General features: G+C 37.4%; 1 protein-coding gene across 1 annotated transcript in view; it reads right to left on the bottom strand.

The window, feature by feature from the left end:
• Positions 1-2,716: 2,716 nt before the first annotated feature.
• LOC108685498 (hemicentin-2-like) overlaps positions 2,717-20,906 on the bottom strand; it is a 33,756-nt gene continuing 15,566 nt past the window's right edge. The window contains exons 2-9 of the mRNA XM_018190324.1: positions 12,346-12,690; positions 9,874-10,185; positions 9,374-9,525; positions 9,137-9,281; positions 8,643-8,936; positions 7,929-8,318; positions 6,903-7,220; positions 2,717-3,293 (exon numbers count right to left, since the gene is read on the bottom strand). Coding sequence (XP_018045813.1) covers positions 2,737-3,293; positions 6,903-7,220; positions 7,929-8,318; positions 8,643-8,936; positions 9,137-9,281; positions 9,374-9,525; positions 9,874-10,185; positions 12,346-12,690 — 2,513 coding nt within the window. The 3' untranslated portion in view covers positions 2,717-2,736. The remainder of the gene's footprint in view (positions 3,294-6,902; positions 7,221-7,928; positions 8,319-8,642; positions 8,937-9,136; positions 9,282-9,373; positions 9,526-9,873; positions 10,186-12,345; positions 12,691-20,906) is intronic.

The raw sequence follows: 20,906 nt of genomic DNA, 5'->3' as shown, positions 1-20,906 counted from the left end.
ATCGAGTTTCCGTATTATCAATTGAAGATAGTGGCAAAACACATCAGGTAAAAGTTGTCAACGCCAATGATGAGATTCCTCAAGATAAACACTCAAATTGCCGACAACAGGGACCAAGTAATATTCCTGACAGTACGATCTAAAATGTTAATTTGCCAAATAGTCGCGCGAAACGAACGAAGAATCTAATTCACGATATAGCCGACTGCAAATTAACGACGCCGTTCAGCGTTCTATTCGAGAATAGGATTAACGAAATACTTAATGCAATCGCGCTCAATCTTCATTTAGTCGCGCATTCACGAAAACGAAATTAAGTCTTATGCAAGAATAACGTCTATCATTGTCAGAGGGAATAATTAATTTTCTCGCTTTGACGCTTGAAATCACCGCTGTTCTCCAGATAACAAGAGGGTCTCGACGGCGGAATTTCATGAATCTGTGTCTAAATAGAATTTCTCATTCGTACTTTCTCCCGCTGAGGAACGCGTTTACCAATGTATGTAAACGCTTCAACTTGTAATTTGATAAGCTCGGGTATTAATCTCTTGAGCTTTTCAGCTTCAACCGGGTTAACGACTATTCTGAAGAATCAATAAACGACTCTTTTCTCGAAACTCTTGAACAAAAATATATGAGAGAAAGGAATAATTGATTTTATTTATTTGATACTTACAATGCATTTATTTATTTTTGAAATTTTAATTATATAGGTATAATATTAAAGAAAAAACTAAGATTGGTATAGTTACAAAAAAGATATGTTAATGTTTTATGATAAAAGTTGTGCTGGAGTTCCTTAAAGAAAGATTAGAATTATTTTTGAAATTTAAATTGATCTAATAGATTACGAGTAATCAATTATTAGTCGCATGAAAATAGGCACTCTGGGATCGTTGTTACTTCGCGAATCACAAATTCTTTGCAGCCGACACTTCGGCGTCGTGACGATGCAAGGATTACTCTCGAGGGGCCGACGGGCATTACGTGTATAAGAGTCGTCAAATTCTGGACGTGCTTCCTCGACGACGTGCATCCACCTGACGGCGGGGAACTCTCTTTGGGATATATCGTGGTTTGTTTACCCGAAACTATCGTCCCAGGCCGCGTCGCCGGGAAATCCGTCTCTGTCACTTCGTATACAAAGGACTTGGGGAACGATGTTGGCACGACGATAGGATAAGGGGAGATAGCAACGAAAGAGTGTCATATAATGACAGCTTATTTCGCACGGTATACCTCGGACGTCGATGACCAGAGTGACCGATAGATAAATGAAGAACGGCGAAAGATGGGGGCAAAGGGAGGCAGAAGGTGAAAGACCGGATGAATCCCGAGTTCATCGAGTGATCGAATCGCCTACTTCCGCCGACTCGCCGGATCACTGGCAGTTTATTTCCGCCCGACGTGGAATCGAGAGTCGATAGGCTTGAGGGATGCGTTGTCCTAACGATGTGATTTATCGTCGTCTATGAAGCTTGACAGGTCCCCGTCATCGTCAGTACACAGACAGCGGGACACCCACGTCGATTTCTAGCTTATCGCGCAACCGACGGCGATAAGCAGCTTACTGGAAGTCTGTCGAAGAGCAAACCGTCAGTGGCATTGCTGAAATAGCGCAAACAACGGAAGTCGCACAGCTTAAAGATAGGGTTGCGACGGATGCGTCGCTCGACGATCAGACACACACGATGTATATAGATATGTACAAAGTCGGAGATGGAACATCTCTGACTCGGAACTCTCAGAATTTCTCTATATCTTCCTGTAACGTAAACCGAAAATTTTTGAAGAGAAATTGCTTTAAACATACATCCAGTGTTATTATCCAGTAACACGATACTTTTCGTATTCAACCAATTTGCTTATAATTGAACTGGGTTAATATTCTGTACGACCATTCATAACACGTGCGAATATTGCGGCCGTATGACGTTGTTAGTGAGTGCCAATTTAGCCATTGGTCGACGAACCAATTCACCAACCTGTCAAACTGTCAGTGTGGCGAGCACGCGACGTACGCGAATGTCCAACGAATCCATATACCGAACAATGCTTGACGTCGAGCGACGACAGACAATTTTTAGCTACGTCGAGGGGACTAATTAACTGAAATAAGTTGGAGTCATGGAAAATGAAATGTCGGAATTGTCCAGAAGTAATTAATTCCTTTTTAATACTTACCCTTTACTTCCAATGAAAGTTCTAACAGCTAATGCTAATCTAATTGTTGACAAATATCGCATGGGAAAGTAAGTAATAACAGCAAGAATATGCATTATTAAACAACAAGATTTATTATTCGTATATACAAACGTTTACATTTGACCATTTAATTAACCACGAAGCACAATAAAACATCCGTATAGACAAAACATTTACGCTCCTTCAAACATTCGCGGATAGTTCTTACGGAAAGGCTTCCGACGAGAGACAGAGGTGACAGGAAGTCTTTTTTTTTACGGCGGAAAATTATTGTCTCTGTACACGCGCATATGATCGCGCCCTGGCGTCCCAAGTATCACGTTTTTTCTTAGAACGAAGCTAACGCATCTACTTCTTATAACTAGGTGAAAAACAAGAATAGGAATGTCGAGTCAATGTGTCGATCGGAAGGTGGGTCCTTAACGGTATTTATTGTCTATTTACAAGCGTCGTATAATCGCGTACGACGGTTTGGCGAGCATCGGAGGGTACTGACCCGAATAGCCGGGTGCAAAGACGTTATACCTCCGTCTATATACAACTTTCCTGTACACGCAGACTCCTCGTGTAGATATCGTGAGTGCGATGCACCGGCAAGGTGCTGGGCCGTATTGGGCTCAGGCTCTTCTCGCTCTTTTCCGCGTAGCCATTCGGATAGACCCAGGAGTCCTTGGCATGAAGCACCGACGAAGGCGACGGATAATCGAGGTCCTCGAGGCACCTGAAATCCTTGGCTCTCTCGGACGGCTTGCTGGACGCATAACCTGGCTCGAAGATATCCGGCCGTCTCTCGACAGTCTTGCTCGGTATCACATCCGGATCGTCGTCCGGCACGTCGTCCGCGTTTATCTGCTCCTTCAAGTCGTCCCGGTGAGCCTCGTTCGTCGCCGCCGGCGCTGCCGGTCGATCTTCCTTACTCTCATATTGCATCGTCTCCGCCGCCTGTGCCTTCGTCGTCTGCATCGGATGATTTCGACGGTACAGGGTCAGCGTTATCCCGACGATCAGAATGCAAATGGCAGTTATACCACCAGCGAAGCACGCCACCAGGAGGCTGTAATCGGTCGTCTCGTCCGAGATCCCACGACCTGCGAAACAGGCGTAAAAAAAAAATCATGCGCGTGGAAGGGTTCGTTGTATTCTTCTTCAAAAATAATGAGCTCTTCGATCTTAAAATATAATATTGTTGGATTGTATATTAATAGCGTGACCTATTTTAAAAAATAATAAATAAGATAGATAAACTCTCAAAACTATAATAGATTCCAAGCAAGATTTAAATGTAAAAGAATTGGAGTAATTTGAAAGAGACTGGATTTCTCTTTCTCGATAAAATGTTCGATATCTGCACGGAAAGAAAGAATTTTGCTGCCGTGGCAAAACTATCGCTGCTGCTGCTGCACATTCGATGTGAGAGTGACCAATTTTACTAACCAATTATTCGATATTGCAGTAAAATCTGTGTTTTGTTAATAAAATAAAAAAGGTCTTGTTGCTTGCATGTGTATGTGAATAAATTTGTTCGCGGAAAACAAATTTGTTGTTAAAGGAAATATAATTTGTGGTCAAAATAGCCAGAATAGTCTGCTTCAAATAAATACATTTTGCTATTAATATGTATTTAATAATTTCATGTTCTACGCTCGATATAATAATTAACAAATATGGACATTAACATTGTGATACTACAAGGAGAATTTTATCGATCGTTAATCAAATTTCTATGCTTATTTAGAATGCTGTTGCTATCGATCTGATATCGATCGATAAATTTTACGTAAAAAGAACACAAATAACCTAATAAATAACTAATTATAAAACAAATAAATACAATATCAAATTTAACCCTGAAATAATATAAAATATGTAGTCTAATTATGCATGTCACCTTATATCTTAAATAAAATATATAGTAACGCACTAATTGTTTAAAAATTCACTTATTACGTTTTTTGATCATTCGGCAGTTCATAGTGATATATAACGGAAATTTCAAAAACTTATCCTAGCTTTTAACATGATTGAACTTTCTAATGATTACTAAAAGCACAATTTAGCGCAATGACTTCGCTCGCTTAAAATTTATATACTAATGAGTAAAAGTATATGCTTTATTAGCTCCAATGATGACAATACTTGCGAGATGAACACGAGCGCGCACGTTATTGATCTATATGAATGTCAAGTTAGTTTTGGATCATTAACAATGTGCATACAATTCAATAATTAAGCGGCAATCAGCCATATCGGATTAATGCGAAACGAGATTTAGCGTCTTCTTGTTGGATTTCAGCAAATCGATTTCCATTAAACGACAAATTTCGTATCGGCTATTCGTAAGAAACGTTTTATCCGCGCGCGCGCACGCGGTTCATTATAGCTCTTTAACATTATATAAGACGAAAATTTACACGATAGGAAATCAGTGTACAAATTTCAAGAGATACATCCGATAATAATATCTATCAACTCTGTTCTCAGTATCTCGAATGCAAGGAAATTAACGAATAACTTACGGAAAATATAACGTTAATTATAACGTTTCCTTTATGTCTATTCATTATGAATTCGTGATTTATTAACTTGGAAAATTATCGTGATATCTAATTTTGCCGGTTACACTCATTGGATAATAGCCGTCCGTTGCGCGCAAAACGTGCGATTTCCTAACATATATCCATATATTCTTGACTAGCAAAGAACATTCGTCCTCATCAAGATGAACATCCGAACTGATGGCGACATCAACAGTAGCGTCCGGCAGCGTTGTTCGTCCCAACGTGTCCGGTAAATGAGATTCGCTTTTTCCGTGTACTTATTGGATCACGAAGGAAACGCAGGCAGCTTTCGGAAGCAAAGATTAAGAGGAAGGTGGAGAATTGGGTCCGCGGACGGAGATGGCCAGGCTCTTTAGAATTCAGAAAACGCCTTGGTTCGTTAGCCAACGAATGATCTCCTCTTTTGTGTGTGCGCGTGTATGTGTTCATGTATGTACATGTATAGCCACATGCATATACACTGTGACGCGCATACACGCTCGTAAACATACGATCGAGAAAGGCGGATGCGCGAATGTGATTATCTGATTGTGAGTCTGTCATCTCGGGATCTCGAAAGCTCCTTTCTCACCCTTTACGCGTTCCTCCATTGCTATATCGTTAAGAGGCAGTATTTGCCACACCAGCGAAGGTGGAAGCTACTTGGACGAGAACCTAGCGTAATGTCTGAGAACGTTTGAGGGGCTTTGGTACGTTTCCCGATACGCGATAGTGGTGGTGGTACGCAGCGAGGATTCTGGATGAGCTTTGCTGGTCGCGGGATGTGCGCGTGCACACGCATGCGTGTACACACGCACGTGAGACGCCGATATATACGGTTGCCACACGTTTGCGTTACCACGGCGGAATCGTGCGCGAGCCAACATGAATAACCCATGAGGATGGAAATTAAAGACGATAAATGCAGCTGAAATGAGGCGGTAGCGAGGAAAGGGACTTGGGCTTTATGGGATTTTAATTCAAGGTCCGCATGGCACAGCGTAATACTAGAGAGTCGTCGCGGTATGGTCACATTTTCTCAAAAGCACCACCGAAATTCGCATAATTATATTGGGAAGTTTTGACGGTAGTTATAGATTAGTAATGTTAATGCGCGCTTTACCGTCGATGTAGATTAATATTTGATCAATCCGGCATGTCTCGTGCTTGATTACAGAAATGTCTTCGATTCCGACTACCGAATTCGATAAATAGATAGAATCCATGTCAGAATTTGAAAGTATCTATCACCAAGATCGATAATTGAACTAGTGAAACGTTTATTAAATATTCTAGTACTATCAAGAGAATAAAATGCATTACTCTGGCTACTATTCTATCGCACAATAATAACGAAAAGGTCAATATATATATAAAATTGTGCAGCAGCTTAAATTTATGAAGCTGTAATAAGCGAGCAAGGAAAGATACATAGTAGAATTATAAAATAGAATCGTAAATAAAACTGTAAATAGAACTATAAAACAGAGTTGAAAAGTTAAAAAGGTCTGTAGATAAATGATGCAAGACACGTCAAAAAGCAAGTATTTTTTATCTAGCATTAAAAATATTTTAAGATCTACATACGCATACAATTTCGAAAACAAACATTTATAATGTGCTGAAGTATTACTTAATTCCATTATGCAATTTGATTCAATTACGAATCGCAATTCAATGTTTTAAAATTCTTTCCACTACGGTCGTTAGCGCTTTATTAACTTACCTCGTTATTATTTGGCCTCCAACGTTAAGATATTACGTAATGAAGATAGGAGGGCTAATCACGGCGGAAAAACACTATCGACGTAATACAATCTACATACATTAAGACCGATAATAATAAATGGAAATTATACATGGAAAAGATACAGCGAAGGTATTTCCAAGAATAAACTCTCTCGAGACATTCCGCAATCTCGAGCACAGCTTCATCAGGCTTGTGAATTTTGTCGGTGAAGGTTTATTCGTATTATCGTGTGGCGAACATTCATTTAATCAGCTCAATCGTTTTAAGTAAATATCGAAATATATAATGCGCGCGCGCTGGTCTATATAAACGTACTGTTCAGACGAGATCGCGGATATGAGATCGTTACTCTGGAATAATAATATCGTTAGAATCTTAAGCAGATCTTAAAAAAAAATAGTAAAACTCACCAGTGGTGTACATTGCTACTCCTTTCAATGTGACCGGTTCCAAAACAACGGGGTCGCTTCGACCTTTTGCGTTGACGGCATAAAGGTGAAGCCTATAATTCCGTCCCAGTTCTAAGCCAGGGACTTCGAAAACTGGACCGGATGAGCCGGATCTATCGGTGTGATTCAGGTAGATGGTATTGACATGATAAACGTTCTCCTCGCTGTAGACCTCTAGCTCGTAATTAGTCAAGGGCAAACCACCGTCGAATCCCTCGGAGCACCTGACGATCAGCCAGTCTGCGTCCCTCGAGTCGGTGGCTTTAAAGTCTTCGTGACCTGTTTCACACGGACACACACATAGCGAGGTGGTTAAGCTCGCTCCCGGAGGAAGAAAAACACTCGGACTCGCTAGACCTAATTGCCGGCGTGAGCATCGTCGCGGCAAAGTACACTCGATAGCGTCAATTAGGGGTTTCAGACCGAATTAATTGGATAATAGTCTTAGACTTGCATAATAAACATATACCGGGAAATTGTAATTAGACGTGCTGATCGAGAAATACTATTCTTAAATAACTATAAATCTTCAGTCATGAACATAAATCTATACGAATATGAAAGGCGATTTTTAAAATAAGTTATGTTTAAACGCTGCAATGTTTACTGAAATCCATATACAAAGTCTTAGTTTAGTTAAAAATCGGAATGGATAAAATATTTTTCAACTTTTCATTCTTCTCTCTGAAAAATTTTTTAAAAATATTAAACATCTTCTCTCTGAAATTTAAATAATGATTTTTCATGAATTATTTAATCGGAATTAGGGGAAAGACAATCCTATTTTTTCGAAAGTATTGATGATCGGTAAAGAATTAATTTCACGAGCGTTTTCACGGTTATCGCTTTCAAGGGGAACAAGGAAACAAACTGTTGAACGCAACAAGGGCATCGACCATAAGGTGTCAACCACGATGATGGCCTGATGTAATGGCGCAGTTAGCAGGTCAATGCGAGGGTTTCCGAGAACCCTCCTAGCTCGCTTACCCATTCGGTACGCGTAGGATCCAGTGGACTGGAGGGCTGTACAATTCTGCAAGGGGTAGGGCTTCCCGGCGACGATGATCTGAAAGAGACAGGGTGTCCTCTGCACCCCTATCCGATTTCTCGCCCAGCAGGCGACCGTGCCATAGTCCATGTCGTTCTCCGGTGTGTAATTCAGTCTGGAGCCGTGCCAGTGGTTCGTGATCAGACTGAGCGGTTTGACCTGCGCGTATTTCGTGGCTGGCACGCTCATCAACTCCCCAGAGTTGTTGAACGTCCAGTGGAAGGTCGTGGGCGGCGGTTTCGACTGTACGCCGCAGACCAGCGAGATCGTTTCGTGCTTCAAGGCGCCGACCACTTGGGTGGAAGAACCGTCCTTGCAGATCGGTGCGTCTGAAAATACGAGGGCGCCGGCTGGTAGATTCAATTTACCGCACTCGTGAACGTCACGGTGAGAAAAATAAGGACCAACCGACGACGGTTTTCGATTTCCATTCCTTATAGCAAACCGATAATTGACGCTTTTATGTAAACGCGATTTACTAGCACTCGACTCAATATATCGACAATGTTATGATAAGAAAGTGAATATATTAATAAAATTAGAATAATAATGTCGTTATATCAGAAGAACTCGAGATAATGAATTAAAAACACTTCTACTGAATTCTCAGTATCAGTTATGGATCGATTCGAATATGAAAGAAATGTACTTACACATCACTTCGAGGGTTACCGATCGACTGGCGGATTTCCCTTCGACATTAGCTGCCATGCAAGAATATTCCCCGGCGGAGCTTTTCGTTACGCTTTGCAATACTAAGGAACGCCCACCGGGAAGAATAATCCCCGCGGTGGCGTTCTGGTGCAATTCCTTGCCGTCTTTGAACCAAAGTAGCTTGTAAGACCTTGGATTGGCTCGTACGTCGCACTCAAAATAGACGTCGTCGCCCTCGTTTATATCGTTCGCCTTCAAACTGGAACCCAACTTAATACTCACCACCGGTGCGTCTGAAAGCATTGGTAGCGAGAACTATCTCTCATTTTCTTATAATTTCATACGCGATCGCAATTAGAAAATTGCTGTTGAAAGAAAGAAGAAATATGAAACGTATCAAGATTTAAAATATTAATTTTAAGTCAAATTTTAGACACTAACAGAAGTTCTATGAGTTTAAAGTCATGTCATGTGGATGAAAAAAATAACTTACAATGCACCAATAAATGCCATTTGTCCTCCAAGGCACTATTAGGCACCACGGGATTTTCTGCCCTGCATGTCAGAAATTTTCCATCGTCCTCGATAGTCGGCACGTAGCTTAGCACACTTCTCGTAACGTTCGGATTATCTGCGAACTACGAAGAACTCAGAATCCATGCCATAACGACGTAGAAGCAAAGTCCTGTACATCGAAAATGAATCGTCCGTTCGTGGAAGATATACTCACATTTCTAGCCATATGTTTGACTTGATGAGTCCCTTTCCACCAAGTGATTACCGCCTCCGGTCTAGAACCCGAACTGACACACTCGATCTCGTAAGTTCTTAATGCCGACAAATGAAATCGCTTATTCGTAATGTTGACCACGAGCGGCTTCACTGCGGTGAAGAATTATCCGATAATGAGTTTGATATAAAATATTCATCATAATATTTTAATTTTCTACTCTACTACATTATGCATTGCATCAGTTTATTAATTTTAATAATAAATTTTTGGTGCAATTAGTGCAATGAGAACTAAATTAATTAAAATAATTAATTAAAATAAACACAAAATAATTAAAAATAAACATATTATTATACAAAGTTTTTTTTATACAGTATTTTTTTTTATTAAATTCAATATAAAAATAATAAGGTAAGAAATTATTTTAAAAATTACTGCAATTCGTTTTTCTACAGATTTCATCCAATAAATGAATCGAATATTTTGGTTACACTCACGGTTCACATCCAGTATAACCTCAGAGGTCAGGGGCATCATAAGTTGAGTATTGTTCGCCTTGCAAATTAACCTCGTCCTCAGGAAGTTTCTGGTGACTCTCCGAATATCCAGTCGATTTATCGTTATATCATCGTGCTCTTGCGTATATGTATCATCCAAGACTTCGTCGTTGAAGTACCACGTGACCCTCGGTGGAGGTAAACCTCCGATCACCTCGCACAACAGGGACATTTCACTTCCCTCGTTAAACGGTTGTAGTATTTTAGCCAAATTCCTAGCGCCAGTATATATCACTGGCTTTTTTGGAGGCACTGTCAGCAAAATGAATTCCAATCATAGGAATTTATTTCCATGACATCGGCACATATTACGTGTCCGTTATATCAAATTATATGCGCTATTTCCTTTGTTATCATTTCATAATAAGATCGATTTCATTAATATATGTGTGGATACATGGTCTTCACACTACGATAATAATAATAATTGAAATTGTTTCAATGGCTCTTGATAGTCAGAAATTGAATCGAATTAAAATATCTGAAGCTGCGTAGCCAGGCAATGCTATCAAATTTCCGTATCGCGAAATGGTTCTTGTAGCGAATAACACCCGCGAAATGAAAATCAAGATATAACGGCCTGATCTTTGATTCTTTTTTTCTGCAAAAGTACGCCAATAACCTGAGATTAACACCTGTTGGGTTCTATGATATTGAATTAATTGATTGAAAATATTGCTAAAACGATCTTATAACTAAAACGCACCAAATCACAACGATCCAAATCACAATATTTATTCCTGTTGGAACTGATCCAACTGCATCTCCCGACTTCGTGACTTCATTTCGTCTCATAGCTTTATTTCCACATGACTATCCAATATTCGTTGCCCGCGGAAGGTTGAGATTGAACGAATCGAACTATCTCTTCGATTTACTACTGTTTTCCGCGGTTACGCATCGCTCGCGTAAATTTCACCAACGGATATAATATAAAACGAATAAATCACGAATGAATGGAGATAACAGCCCATATGCGCCGTCTGATTAAAATCCCATGAAGCACATTCTATCCACCAATGTCACTCGATAAGCCACAATTTTGCATCATAAAATGTCATATTCCGACGTAATAACAGATACGTAATTGAAATAATAATGAAAAATTAATCCTATAAGAGAGCTTCCAGAGAGATCTTTTTTTTTACATTATATGTAATTTTGTTTGCTTTTTTAAATTATTAATTAATTGTACTTTATTATGTTTGTATAAAATATGTTTTATATCAAAATTTTTTTAGAAGTATAGCGGATATAAATACTGTCTCTTATATTTCATTCACAATATTCATGCACAGTATTCATGCACAGTACTCATTAGAATTGCTTTCTATTTGCACAAATGAAATTGAGTCTGAAGTGAGCTCAGTATTTTATTCTCAGATTAATGGCATCATTATTTGCTTAGTTTGATAAAAAGTTATCACAAACAACATAGATCCGAACCTGACTTTTAAAATGAGTTTACGAGACTCATTAAAGCACTACGATTTCGATCTTGTGCAGATTATAGACAAAAAATCAATTAAATTTCACTTGTCAAAATGTAAAAGGAACGTGCATTCAACTGAATTACGATGTCACAAGTGAGAATTATCTGAGAATCGGTAAATGAAAAGCAATTATTGTATTACAATCAATGTTAATTATAATGATTATTCTCAATTTTTTAATTTAATTTTTTAAAATTATTTTTATATAATTCTAAATTTTATATACTTAGAATTATATATACTTAGAAAATTTTCTATTTGTATAAAGATTTCAATTTACAGAGGGAGAGAACGATTTTGCTGAAGTATCTAAAAATTTAGTTAGACAAAAATTTAATAATAATTTAATTTGTTGAACTATCAAAATGATGTCATGTATTAAACTCAAACATGATGAACAGTGCTGCACGACATTTTGACACTTTACCAATCGATTTGAGTGTCATTCATAATCCAATGATAGTTAGATTTCCAATAAAATTATTTTTAAATCTATACTTAGTTATATTTCTAGATACTACAGCAAAATTGCTCTTTCCATATAATAAATTTTGTTCCATTTTTAATCTTCATATATTTTTGTCTACGATAAACAGAAAAATTTTAATAATCTTCATATATTTTTGTCTACGATAAACAGAAAAATTTTAATAATGTTTATAAATATCATGTTTCTCTTCAATTACTCTAAATGAATTGCTCCATGAGTATTAATAAAATTTAATAAAATCTAAAATTGCTTTATAGAACTAAATTTGAGATGTCAGTATCTTCATAGAACTAAATTAGCTTGAAATTATTAGTATCTTAGACAGAAATGTTTTTAGAATAATAATTGTGATAGCGATATTACTTATAACGATATATACACATGTACAATATGTAAAAATAGAAATTCCCAATTTTCATTAGAACTCACCTATGACCGTAAGATTAATCTTCTGATTCTTCGTGGGACTATTCTTAAAATCCACTCTGCATCTATATACACCTCCGTCTGTGGACTCCAAAGGATCTATCTCCAGCTCGGCGGGCTTTACGTCCGTCTTCATAACTGCCCTTTCACCAAACACGTACGGATCCGACCAAAGCCTCGCCTGAGCTATCTGCCTCCCTCGAACATCCACGCTATATATCGGTTCACCATCCTTTTCATCTTTGTACCAAAATACCATGATGACCGTCTCGTCTTTAATCGGCGGATCAATGTCGCAAGGTATCTTAGCTTTGAAACCGGCTACTGCACTAACGTCTGATATAGGCACTGAAAAGTACGGGGGAGCGACAAAATTATCCTTGCGAAAAGGATATGATTCTCCATATTTTATTTATATTATATCTTTAATCATATATATAATTTTAAAACAGAGATATATATACATATATTAGATTTTTAAGCATTTATTTATTTTACGATCTTTGTATTGTGCTTCATATACATATCTCTTAAGATCCTTATATTTTGACGATTTTCCCACAAGCTTTTTATATCTCTCCATAATAATAGGATTAGTTAATATTCTTTAAGCATGGAACTATTTTTATTATAAATGTTTTTTTCACAATATTAGTATTGTATTGCAAACACCACGCGCACAGACAACACAATTCTTCAATGAGAAACACGCGTATTCACATTGTGTTTCTATAGCTACACTAACGGGTCTCGTATCCAGTGTATAACAACGCTGCCTACTATGGTATGTTTTCTCACTGAGACCGCAAATTTGGAGTTTTAGTCAGTCACCGTCGGCGCCGATCGAATTACTGTAAATTGGTCGAACGTTCCCGAGCCGACCAAATCCGGGATGAACCAGAGACAGAAAGTATGCACGCGCGCGTGTGGTCGTGCATAGAAACAAACATGGGGCGCGCGTTCATCGAACGGGGCTGCACGATCGGGTGAACCCAATTAATCGGTCTACTTGCCGATTTATAACGGTGCCGACCGTCGGGTGCGATTTTATTGGCTTTCATAGCCGTCTCATCCATCGTTCTGGCGTCTAACGCCCGACCAGCCGACCATGGCGGTCTCATTATCTTTTCCTTCGTTGATCTTAGATGTAACGGGTACCAAGAGAAGTTACCTTCGAAACGAGCATCCGTCGCTACCGTCGCTACCGCCACCAAAGATTAATTGAGCGCAACATGTATCGACTTTTTTCATTGCTAGATTCAATACTGAGCACGGTGTGAAAAGAAAAATGCAATTCGGAATAGCCGCATAATCTATAGTTTTTTTGATAATGTTAAATCTGATTTAATGATTGCAGAGAACGGTTTTAAAAAAGAAGTTCTGTTACACATAGTTTGATTCGATAATTATTTAATTCAATTACACGTTAAATGTACTTAATAATCGTTAAAGAGATTTCTTGTTCGTTACGGGTCTTATCGAGTGCAGGTGTTCGCTGAAGTTATTTCGGTTACTCTTTAATAAGATTCTTAAATAAGATCTCGATTTTATCAGATTGCTTTTCTCGTTAATGAAGTGAACTGCAACGTTCACAAAATGTTCCATATTTTAATGGGGGGAGAGAGAGAGAAAGAGAGAGAGAGAGAGAGAGAGAGAGAGAGAGAGAGAGAGAGAGATATGAACAAAGAGAGGATCATCGATCTCACAGCAACGACTCAGATCTCACACGCAATTCAAATTCTGCGTTGACGTGAGCTCTGAGATTCATCACGGACGATGGCGGTGTTAATGATACGATGTAATTAATGCTAGATGATGAATGACCGTACGCACGAAGTAACTCGTTAACAAACGGCAATGAGCACGTGGCCGCGTTTTCGCACCTTTGCGCTCCACTGATACGTGGCTCTGAATATTCACACGTTGACGCGTTTGCATATCCGTGCATCACTGAAGTTATGCTTCGGGTGAAAATTGCACGAGATAGCGATTGCGTTATCGAGAATAGGATGCACCACGTAAACATTTACAAAGAGCAAACCAAGATATATATATATATATATATATATATATATATATATGTGCAATATAACATTGCGCGAAATGTTATAATTTTCGATCGAACACAGCGTAATGCCGTGCGCCGAATGGATTTTATAAAAATTATTTGAAAAGCGACGTGACAAGTTCAATATTTAGAAATCATATCGAATCCACATTAATGATCAAACATTATGAAAATAATCGGTTGCAAACATGCCGATTAAACATTACGAAAGGTGGGAAGGGAGTCGTTAATGCTGCAATTAAAATGTTAATAGCACCGGCGAATCCTATTACCTCGTTAAATCTTCCCCTGAATCTCGTAAATTGATGACTTAGACAATGAACCATCGACACAGCGTACGCAGATGCTTACGTATTCTGTATGCATATATAGTACGAGTGTACGAGTGTACGTACGTGCGTCTGTCCACGATGCGTATGTGAGTGTGCGAGTGTGCTCTCGCACGCGCCACGTGTATCGCGTTTACTTGAGAGCGTGGCGAATATCCGTTTCTCGGATAACACGGGACGCATACGTATCCGCCGACACGACGATCCCGAAGTAATTATTCAAAGCAAACACGAACGCCGTCGTGGATCGGTAATACACCGCATTACCTGCGCCCATGTATACATGGAACCGCGAATACAGATTTAAACATGCTATACGATGTGAAGAGTGGATGCGAAGTAATGTACTGATTGGTGACGTATTGATTGGTGGATGGATCGAGTTTACTGACATCGCTCTGTGAATACTGATATAAATTTACAGTAGATTCGCGTGATCGTTGACGTCCCGGTATGCAATAACAATCATGTTTTAATAACTATGCCAAGAGAACGCAATAATAAACGCATGTTGCAAAAAGTTTTAACATCTAGTAATCGCAACTTGAACTAAGATAAATGTATCATGAAATTCCGAACAATCGGTCAGTAAATCGCTTGCAAGTAATTCATGGTCTCCATGAGATATTCAATATTACTATATAAATTGGAAAATTTCATCACTATTTTTCTATGATGACGGAAATGAATTTTAAGATTGTGAATTTTATATTATCTGAGCATGACTCAATCCAAGAGCCGAAAATATGTAATATAATATGTGTTATTTATAGAATTGTTTTATACATTTAATTTATCATATTATATTATAGTGCTTACATTTATATTTAATTACGTCGATTCTTATGTGCCCTATACATCTTTGTATTGTTTTTTAAAAACTAAGAATCCTGCATTATTTGATCTAAGATAAATGTACCAATGGGCATAATCCAATTATCGGACGAAATGACAAAAATTTTTAATATTAAATTTTTAATAATGTATAATTTTAAATAAATTCGTCTTATTAAATTGTCATGAATAACGAATTTATTTAGAGTCATACATATCATTAAAAATTTAGTATTCAAAATTTTTGTCTCATCCAACAATTGGATCACTTATAACTACCCACTGACCGATATATTTTATATAATTATTTTGATGGCTTAATTATTTTTAGATTTGTATCTAGCTATATTTTTAGAAATTTAGTAAAATAAAATCATTTTTTCAATGTATTTATTGACACAACTGCAACGGTTGAAACGCAACGAGATATTATTTCAGTAATATTTTGCTATTTTTCGCAAACTATCATAGCATTTCTTTCTCTTTATGAGAGCTCGAACGCATCATGATATTGATGTTTTCATCAACTATTTTCTAATACGCAAAAATTCAATTTGCGCTGCAGCCATTCGCTAGCTTGAAAGTGCGAGCTTCGTAATTTGATCAAAACATCGCTGTAAACACCGTAATGCGCAAACGTGGATGCGACTTGTTTTCTGTAGACTCAGGCATCGTTGACAAACCGAGTTCCAGCCAAACATACGGAAAGAAGAAACCAGCACATCCGGGAAGCAATAAAAAGAAGACAGATAGCGATTGAAGAACGAACTGGCGTTGAAGTTGCGGAAATTGCAGTATTTCGCATATTTTTATACACATATATCGCGCTGAATGTAGAGAGAAATGAAATGGAATTTTCAGTCTATACACAATAGATAAATATTTCTTAAACGATTTTCGTCGTAACTTAAAGTTGAACGTGCGTTTTAATTACTAATAAGAATTATCAAGCTAAAACCATTAATTTCCAAACTAACAATCACGCCGTTACGTATTCTCTTAAATCCATAAAGAACGAATAGTACTTTCGCGCACGAGCGCCGTCGTACAAATACGAGGTGCAACTTTCTTGCCAAGATAAAGAATGTACTGAGAAAACTTTGACAAAATGCTCTTTACGTACTTTCTCAGTCGCCGCGAAAGGGGGAAAACAGGACATTGAACGAATATTTCATTTTTCAATAGGGAATCGTCAGTTATCTTTTTTTATCTTGAGCACATTACCAATTGTTGACCCAGTTTCTGCATATAAATAGTATCAATTGTTGACTCAGTTTCTGCATATAAATAGTACACTGTAAAAAATATCGATGTAAATTGAACATCATAAAGCGTCTATATAATTCTTATCGTATCAGTATTAATATTAACATTAACATAGTATTTATAACTCTTAGTGTCTATATCAAAATCATCATAACATGGATTTAAAATCCCTGTTAAATCCATTCCTGTTGGGGTTAATATTAGCAACAAGATATCTCAAATTTCGTAACTCAAAATACTATAGCAAGAAATTCTCGAAAAATTACATAAAAAGTTAATTGTAAATTTTTATTTTAAGCAGTAATTTTTAATATGGATTTCAATCTAGCTAATTACAGACTATGTTCAGCCAACTGTCTATGAGTTGCACGCAGTATTAGTGATGAGTTTATTAATACTCGTAGGTGATTATTTAATCGTATCTGTAAGATATGATCACATTTAAATCCTTATATTTCTGAAATTATTGATTAACATAAAAATTTATAAACAATTTTTTACTTAATTTTTTGAAAATTATTTTGTAGTTATATAGTACAATATTTTGAGTCACGAATTTTGGGACACTCTGTATAGACGTCGTATGATTACATTTTACACAGAACACAGAGTCATAACTAAATCATAATGATATCACATGTCATTTGATGTTCAAAAGTAAACTTATAAGTGATATTATACACAGGTATTTATTAACTAAGATAGAAGATGATGATCTATAAGCTCGATCTCTATTTGTTTAAAAAAAATTGTATCTCCAATATTGGCCCAATATTATTGAACCAATATTTGCCCAATATTGGCTATACATTATTTTTTTAATACTTCACCAATATTGGGTAAAAATAAAAAAATTCTTTATATTTTTGGCTCAATATTGTTGGACCAATTACATAAACTCATGATATCTTTATGATATTATTATTATTATTGTGACTTTCTTTTATGTTCTACTTAAAATGTTAAATTCACATCACCAGTATTTTTTAAAGTGTAAATGCGATAAACAAATGTAAATACGTAGACTTCTTGAAAAAAACAAATAAAACTTTTTAATTTATTTTTAGACATTTAATGGAATACAAATTCTATATAATCACATATGTACATCAATGACAAAGACAATCTATCAGTTTAAAGTTCGGCTCTCATAGTTTTAATCCGTTTTTTTTTTTAGAACAGATCTGTCTAATTTGAACTCCGGAATCAATATATAAAATCATCGATGTAAAAAGATTCAAAGTGAGTAAGATTTCAAGGACTGTAAAATGTTGATAAGCGTCGCTCAGACATATATTAATACTTTATAATCCTCGCAGTCTTATTCACATCAATATTTTTGCGTTGATAGCTTTTCGGCTCCGGAATTCAAATTGGACAGGCCCGTTCTAAAAGAATAAATAATTATCTTTTAAAAATTTAGTACTTTATTAATTTAATGTTTTTTAAGAGAGTAATTTTACACAATAGAGATTATTTATATTTTCCTATAGGAAAATATAGATAACTTCTATTGTATAAAATTTTTCTCTATTCATAACTTTATTCGAGCGTGTGTATCTGTAAATGACAATAGCCATTAATGAACAGTGTTTAAACTCATTAAGAAGTCATAAATTTTGCTTGTCCACGATGATTATTATCACTAGCCTATTTAACTTCGTAACGTCGGTAACTCGTCCGGAGCCGCGCGTGTAAACATTGGGCGATGTGCAAACGTGGTGCCGGCTCCTTTACCGCCGCATCCGGGAAAACGGCGTCATACCGTCCCTTTCCCCCGAAACCACCGACTGAACAAACACGCGCCGGGTATGACGAAGAAGGCAAACCGAGGAACTGAGGGTGAGGATGGCACACGGGGCGGATGTACACAGGCGCATGTAGGGAGAACACAGGGTGGTGAACCGGAGATACGCGGTGGGAGAGAATTAGACGGAAGTAGATGAAGCGATAGAGAAAGGACGCGAAAATAGGACGAATATAGGCATGTCGAGTAGTGCGAGCCAATTTATGGTAAATTATTTAACAGGTCCCGCGATATGAACGCGGAAACCAACGGTGGTTTGTGTCCCTTTCGCCACTGTAGCCTCGATGTTTATCGTGCGTTTGTCATAACAACGATAGTAACGGGAAAGGGCAACAAATGTGGTAAGGTGTGGGTATATGAGTGACAGAATTCGTTGTATAATTGGCACATTATCGAACATCAAGATGACAAGTAAATGCTGGGTGGTAAAGCGATTGAATCGATCAGATTTCACTAGAAAGAGAGAGAGAGGGGGGGGGAGAGGGAGAGAGAGAGGGAGAGAGAGAGGGGGGAGGGAGGGAGAGATCCATTTCGCCATTGCATTTCAATAGCTTCAACCATGTTTGCCGGGATCGAAAAATTCTTGGAACTGGGGCACGCGTTGCGTAATTCGCCGCTATCAGAATTCCTGGCGTTTTGTGACTGCGCATAACACTTCAATAAAGTCCCGATACGAGCCCGCGCTACGTTTGTCGACCAATAAAATCAGATTGCGCACGATGAACGCAAAATCCGAACGCAGGCAGCTCCGGAATGCTGTACTTTGATTATACATACTATCCGTAACATTCGTAAAGCATCTCTAAAATTAAATGAGAATTTAGAAATTTATATCTTGTATTTTTTCTCGAACTCTCCGCAAGTTAATCTCAAACAACGAGATTAACTTGTGTGATATGATTTTTAGTATTATGGATATATATATTTGAGAAACTGTTGGTAGGAAAACATGAAGAAATATGACGTTATGTAACGTATGTCATTTTTCTATTTACGACTTCGATGTTTGAAGCATTAGATTTGTTCCATTGTGACAGTACCGAATTTTATGACGAATCAAGTATGCCAGTTTTTTTCCTTTATATACCATATTCAACTATATACGAGCACTGCAACAATGCGCATCGCATCTTCAACTTTAGTCCAAAAGACATATATGTCGTTTTACATCCTAATATACGACTAGCGATGCTTCGCATTGTGAGCACCGCAATTCTTTCGCTGAAGTAACCGGAAACATCGCGTTATAGAGATTCATGCTGCTTTCTAGCAGAAATACTGCGCGTTTTATGACTCTCTGAAGGATACGTTCACCTAAGCAGAAATAAGAAGGAATTCCTAATCTCATCACACGTTAATATTCTGTTTGTCTTATGCTGGCGCACTGTTTCACTCGTAAATAATTGAACCAATTAGTACTAATTAAATATTAAATGTCCGTTGCATCGAAATTCGCGTAATCGTATAATTTAAACGAAACTTTACGGTGCAAGTTAAATTCTATTAAAATAATTTACACAAAAAGGTAATTTTGCTGAGGCATTTAAAAATTTAGATATGGATCTAAAAATAATTTTGTTAGATCACTAAAATAATTATGTAAGACATTTAAACTGACTGCTCGAATGTCAAAACTTTTCACAATATTACTCATCATGCTTGAGATTACTACGTAATTATTTAAATAGCCCAATAAAATTATTTTTAGATCTGTGTATATAATTAAATTTTTAAATACTTCAGCAAAATCATTCTTTCCGTGCACTTCAAGCAAATTTTGCTTTAACTTTTATATTATAAGATATTGCAAAAAATATGTTACTGAATTTCCATTATGGAAATTAAAAAATTAATTTTGATAAAATCTCTTTTTTTGAAATTAACATTCGAAGTTTGAAATCGTAGTGTCGCCTCTTTCCATATTCCCAACGTGCACTAAAAGGAAAACGTTGTAAGGACGCACACACGTCAGCCTAACGTGACAGCTGAACGACAAACATATCCAGAAGCTCTCCCATAAAATAGTGTCCGAATATGTTCAAGAGTTCACCTACAATTTAAGTGTGTGTGTGTGTGTGTGTGTGTGTGTGCGCGTGTGTGTGCGCGTGTGTGTGTGCGTGTGCGTGTGTGTGTGTGTGTGTGTGTGTGTGTGTGTGCGTGTGTGTGTGTGTTGTGTGTGCGTGCGTGCGTGCGTGCGTGCGTGCGTGCGTGCGTGCGTGTGTGTGTATATATATACAATATGCCGACTAACGTATATAAT

This window comes from Atta colombica, unplaced genomic scaffold, assembly GCF_001594045.1.
Source record: "Atta colombica isolate Treedump-2 unplaced genomic scaffold, Acol1.0 scaffold100, whole genome shotgun sequence".
Lineage (NCBI taxonomy): Eukaryota > Metazoa > Arthropoda > Insecta > Hymenoptera > Formicidae > Atta > Atta colombica.
This window is presented reverse-complemented; position numbering and strand designations above follow the sequence as displayed.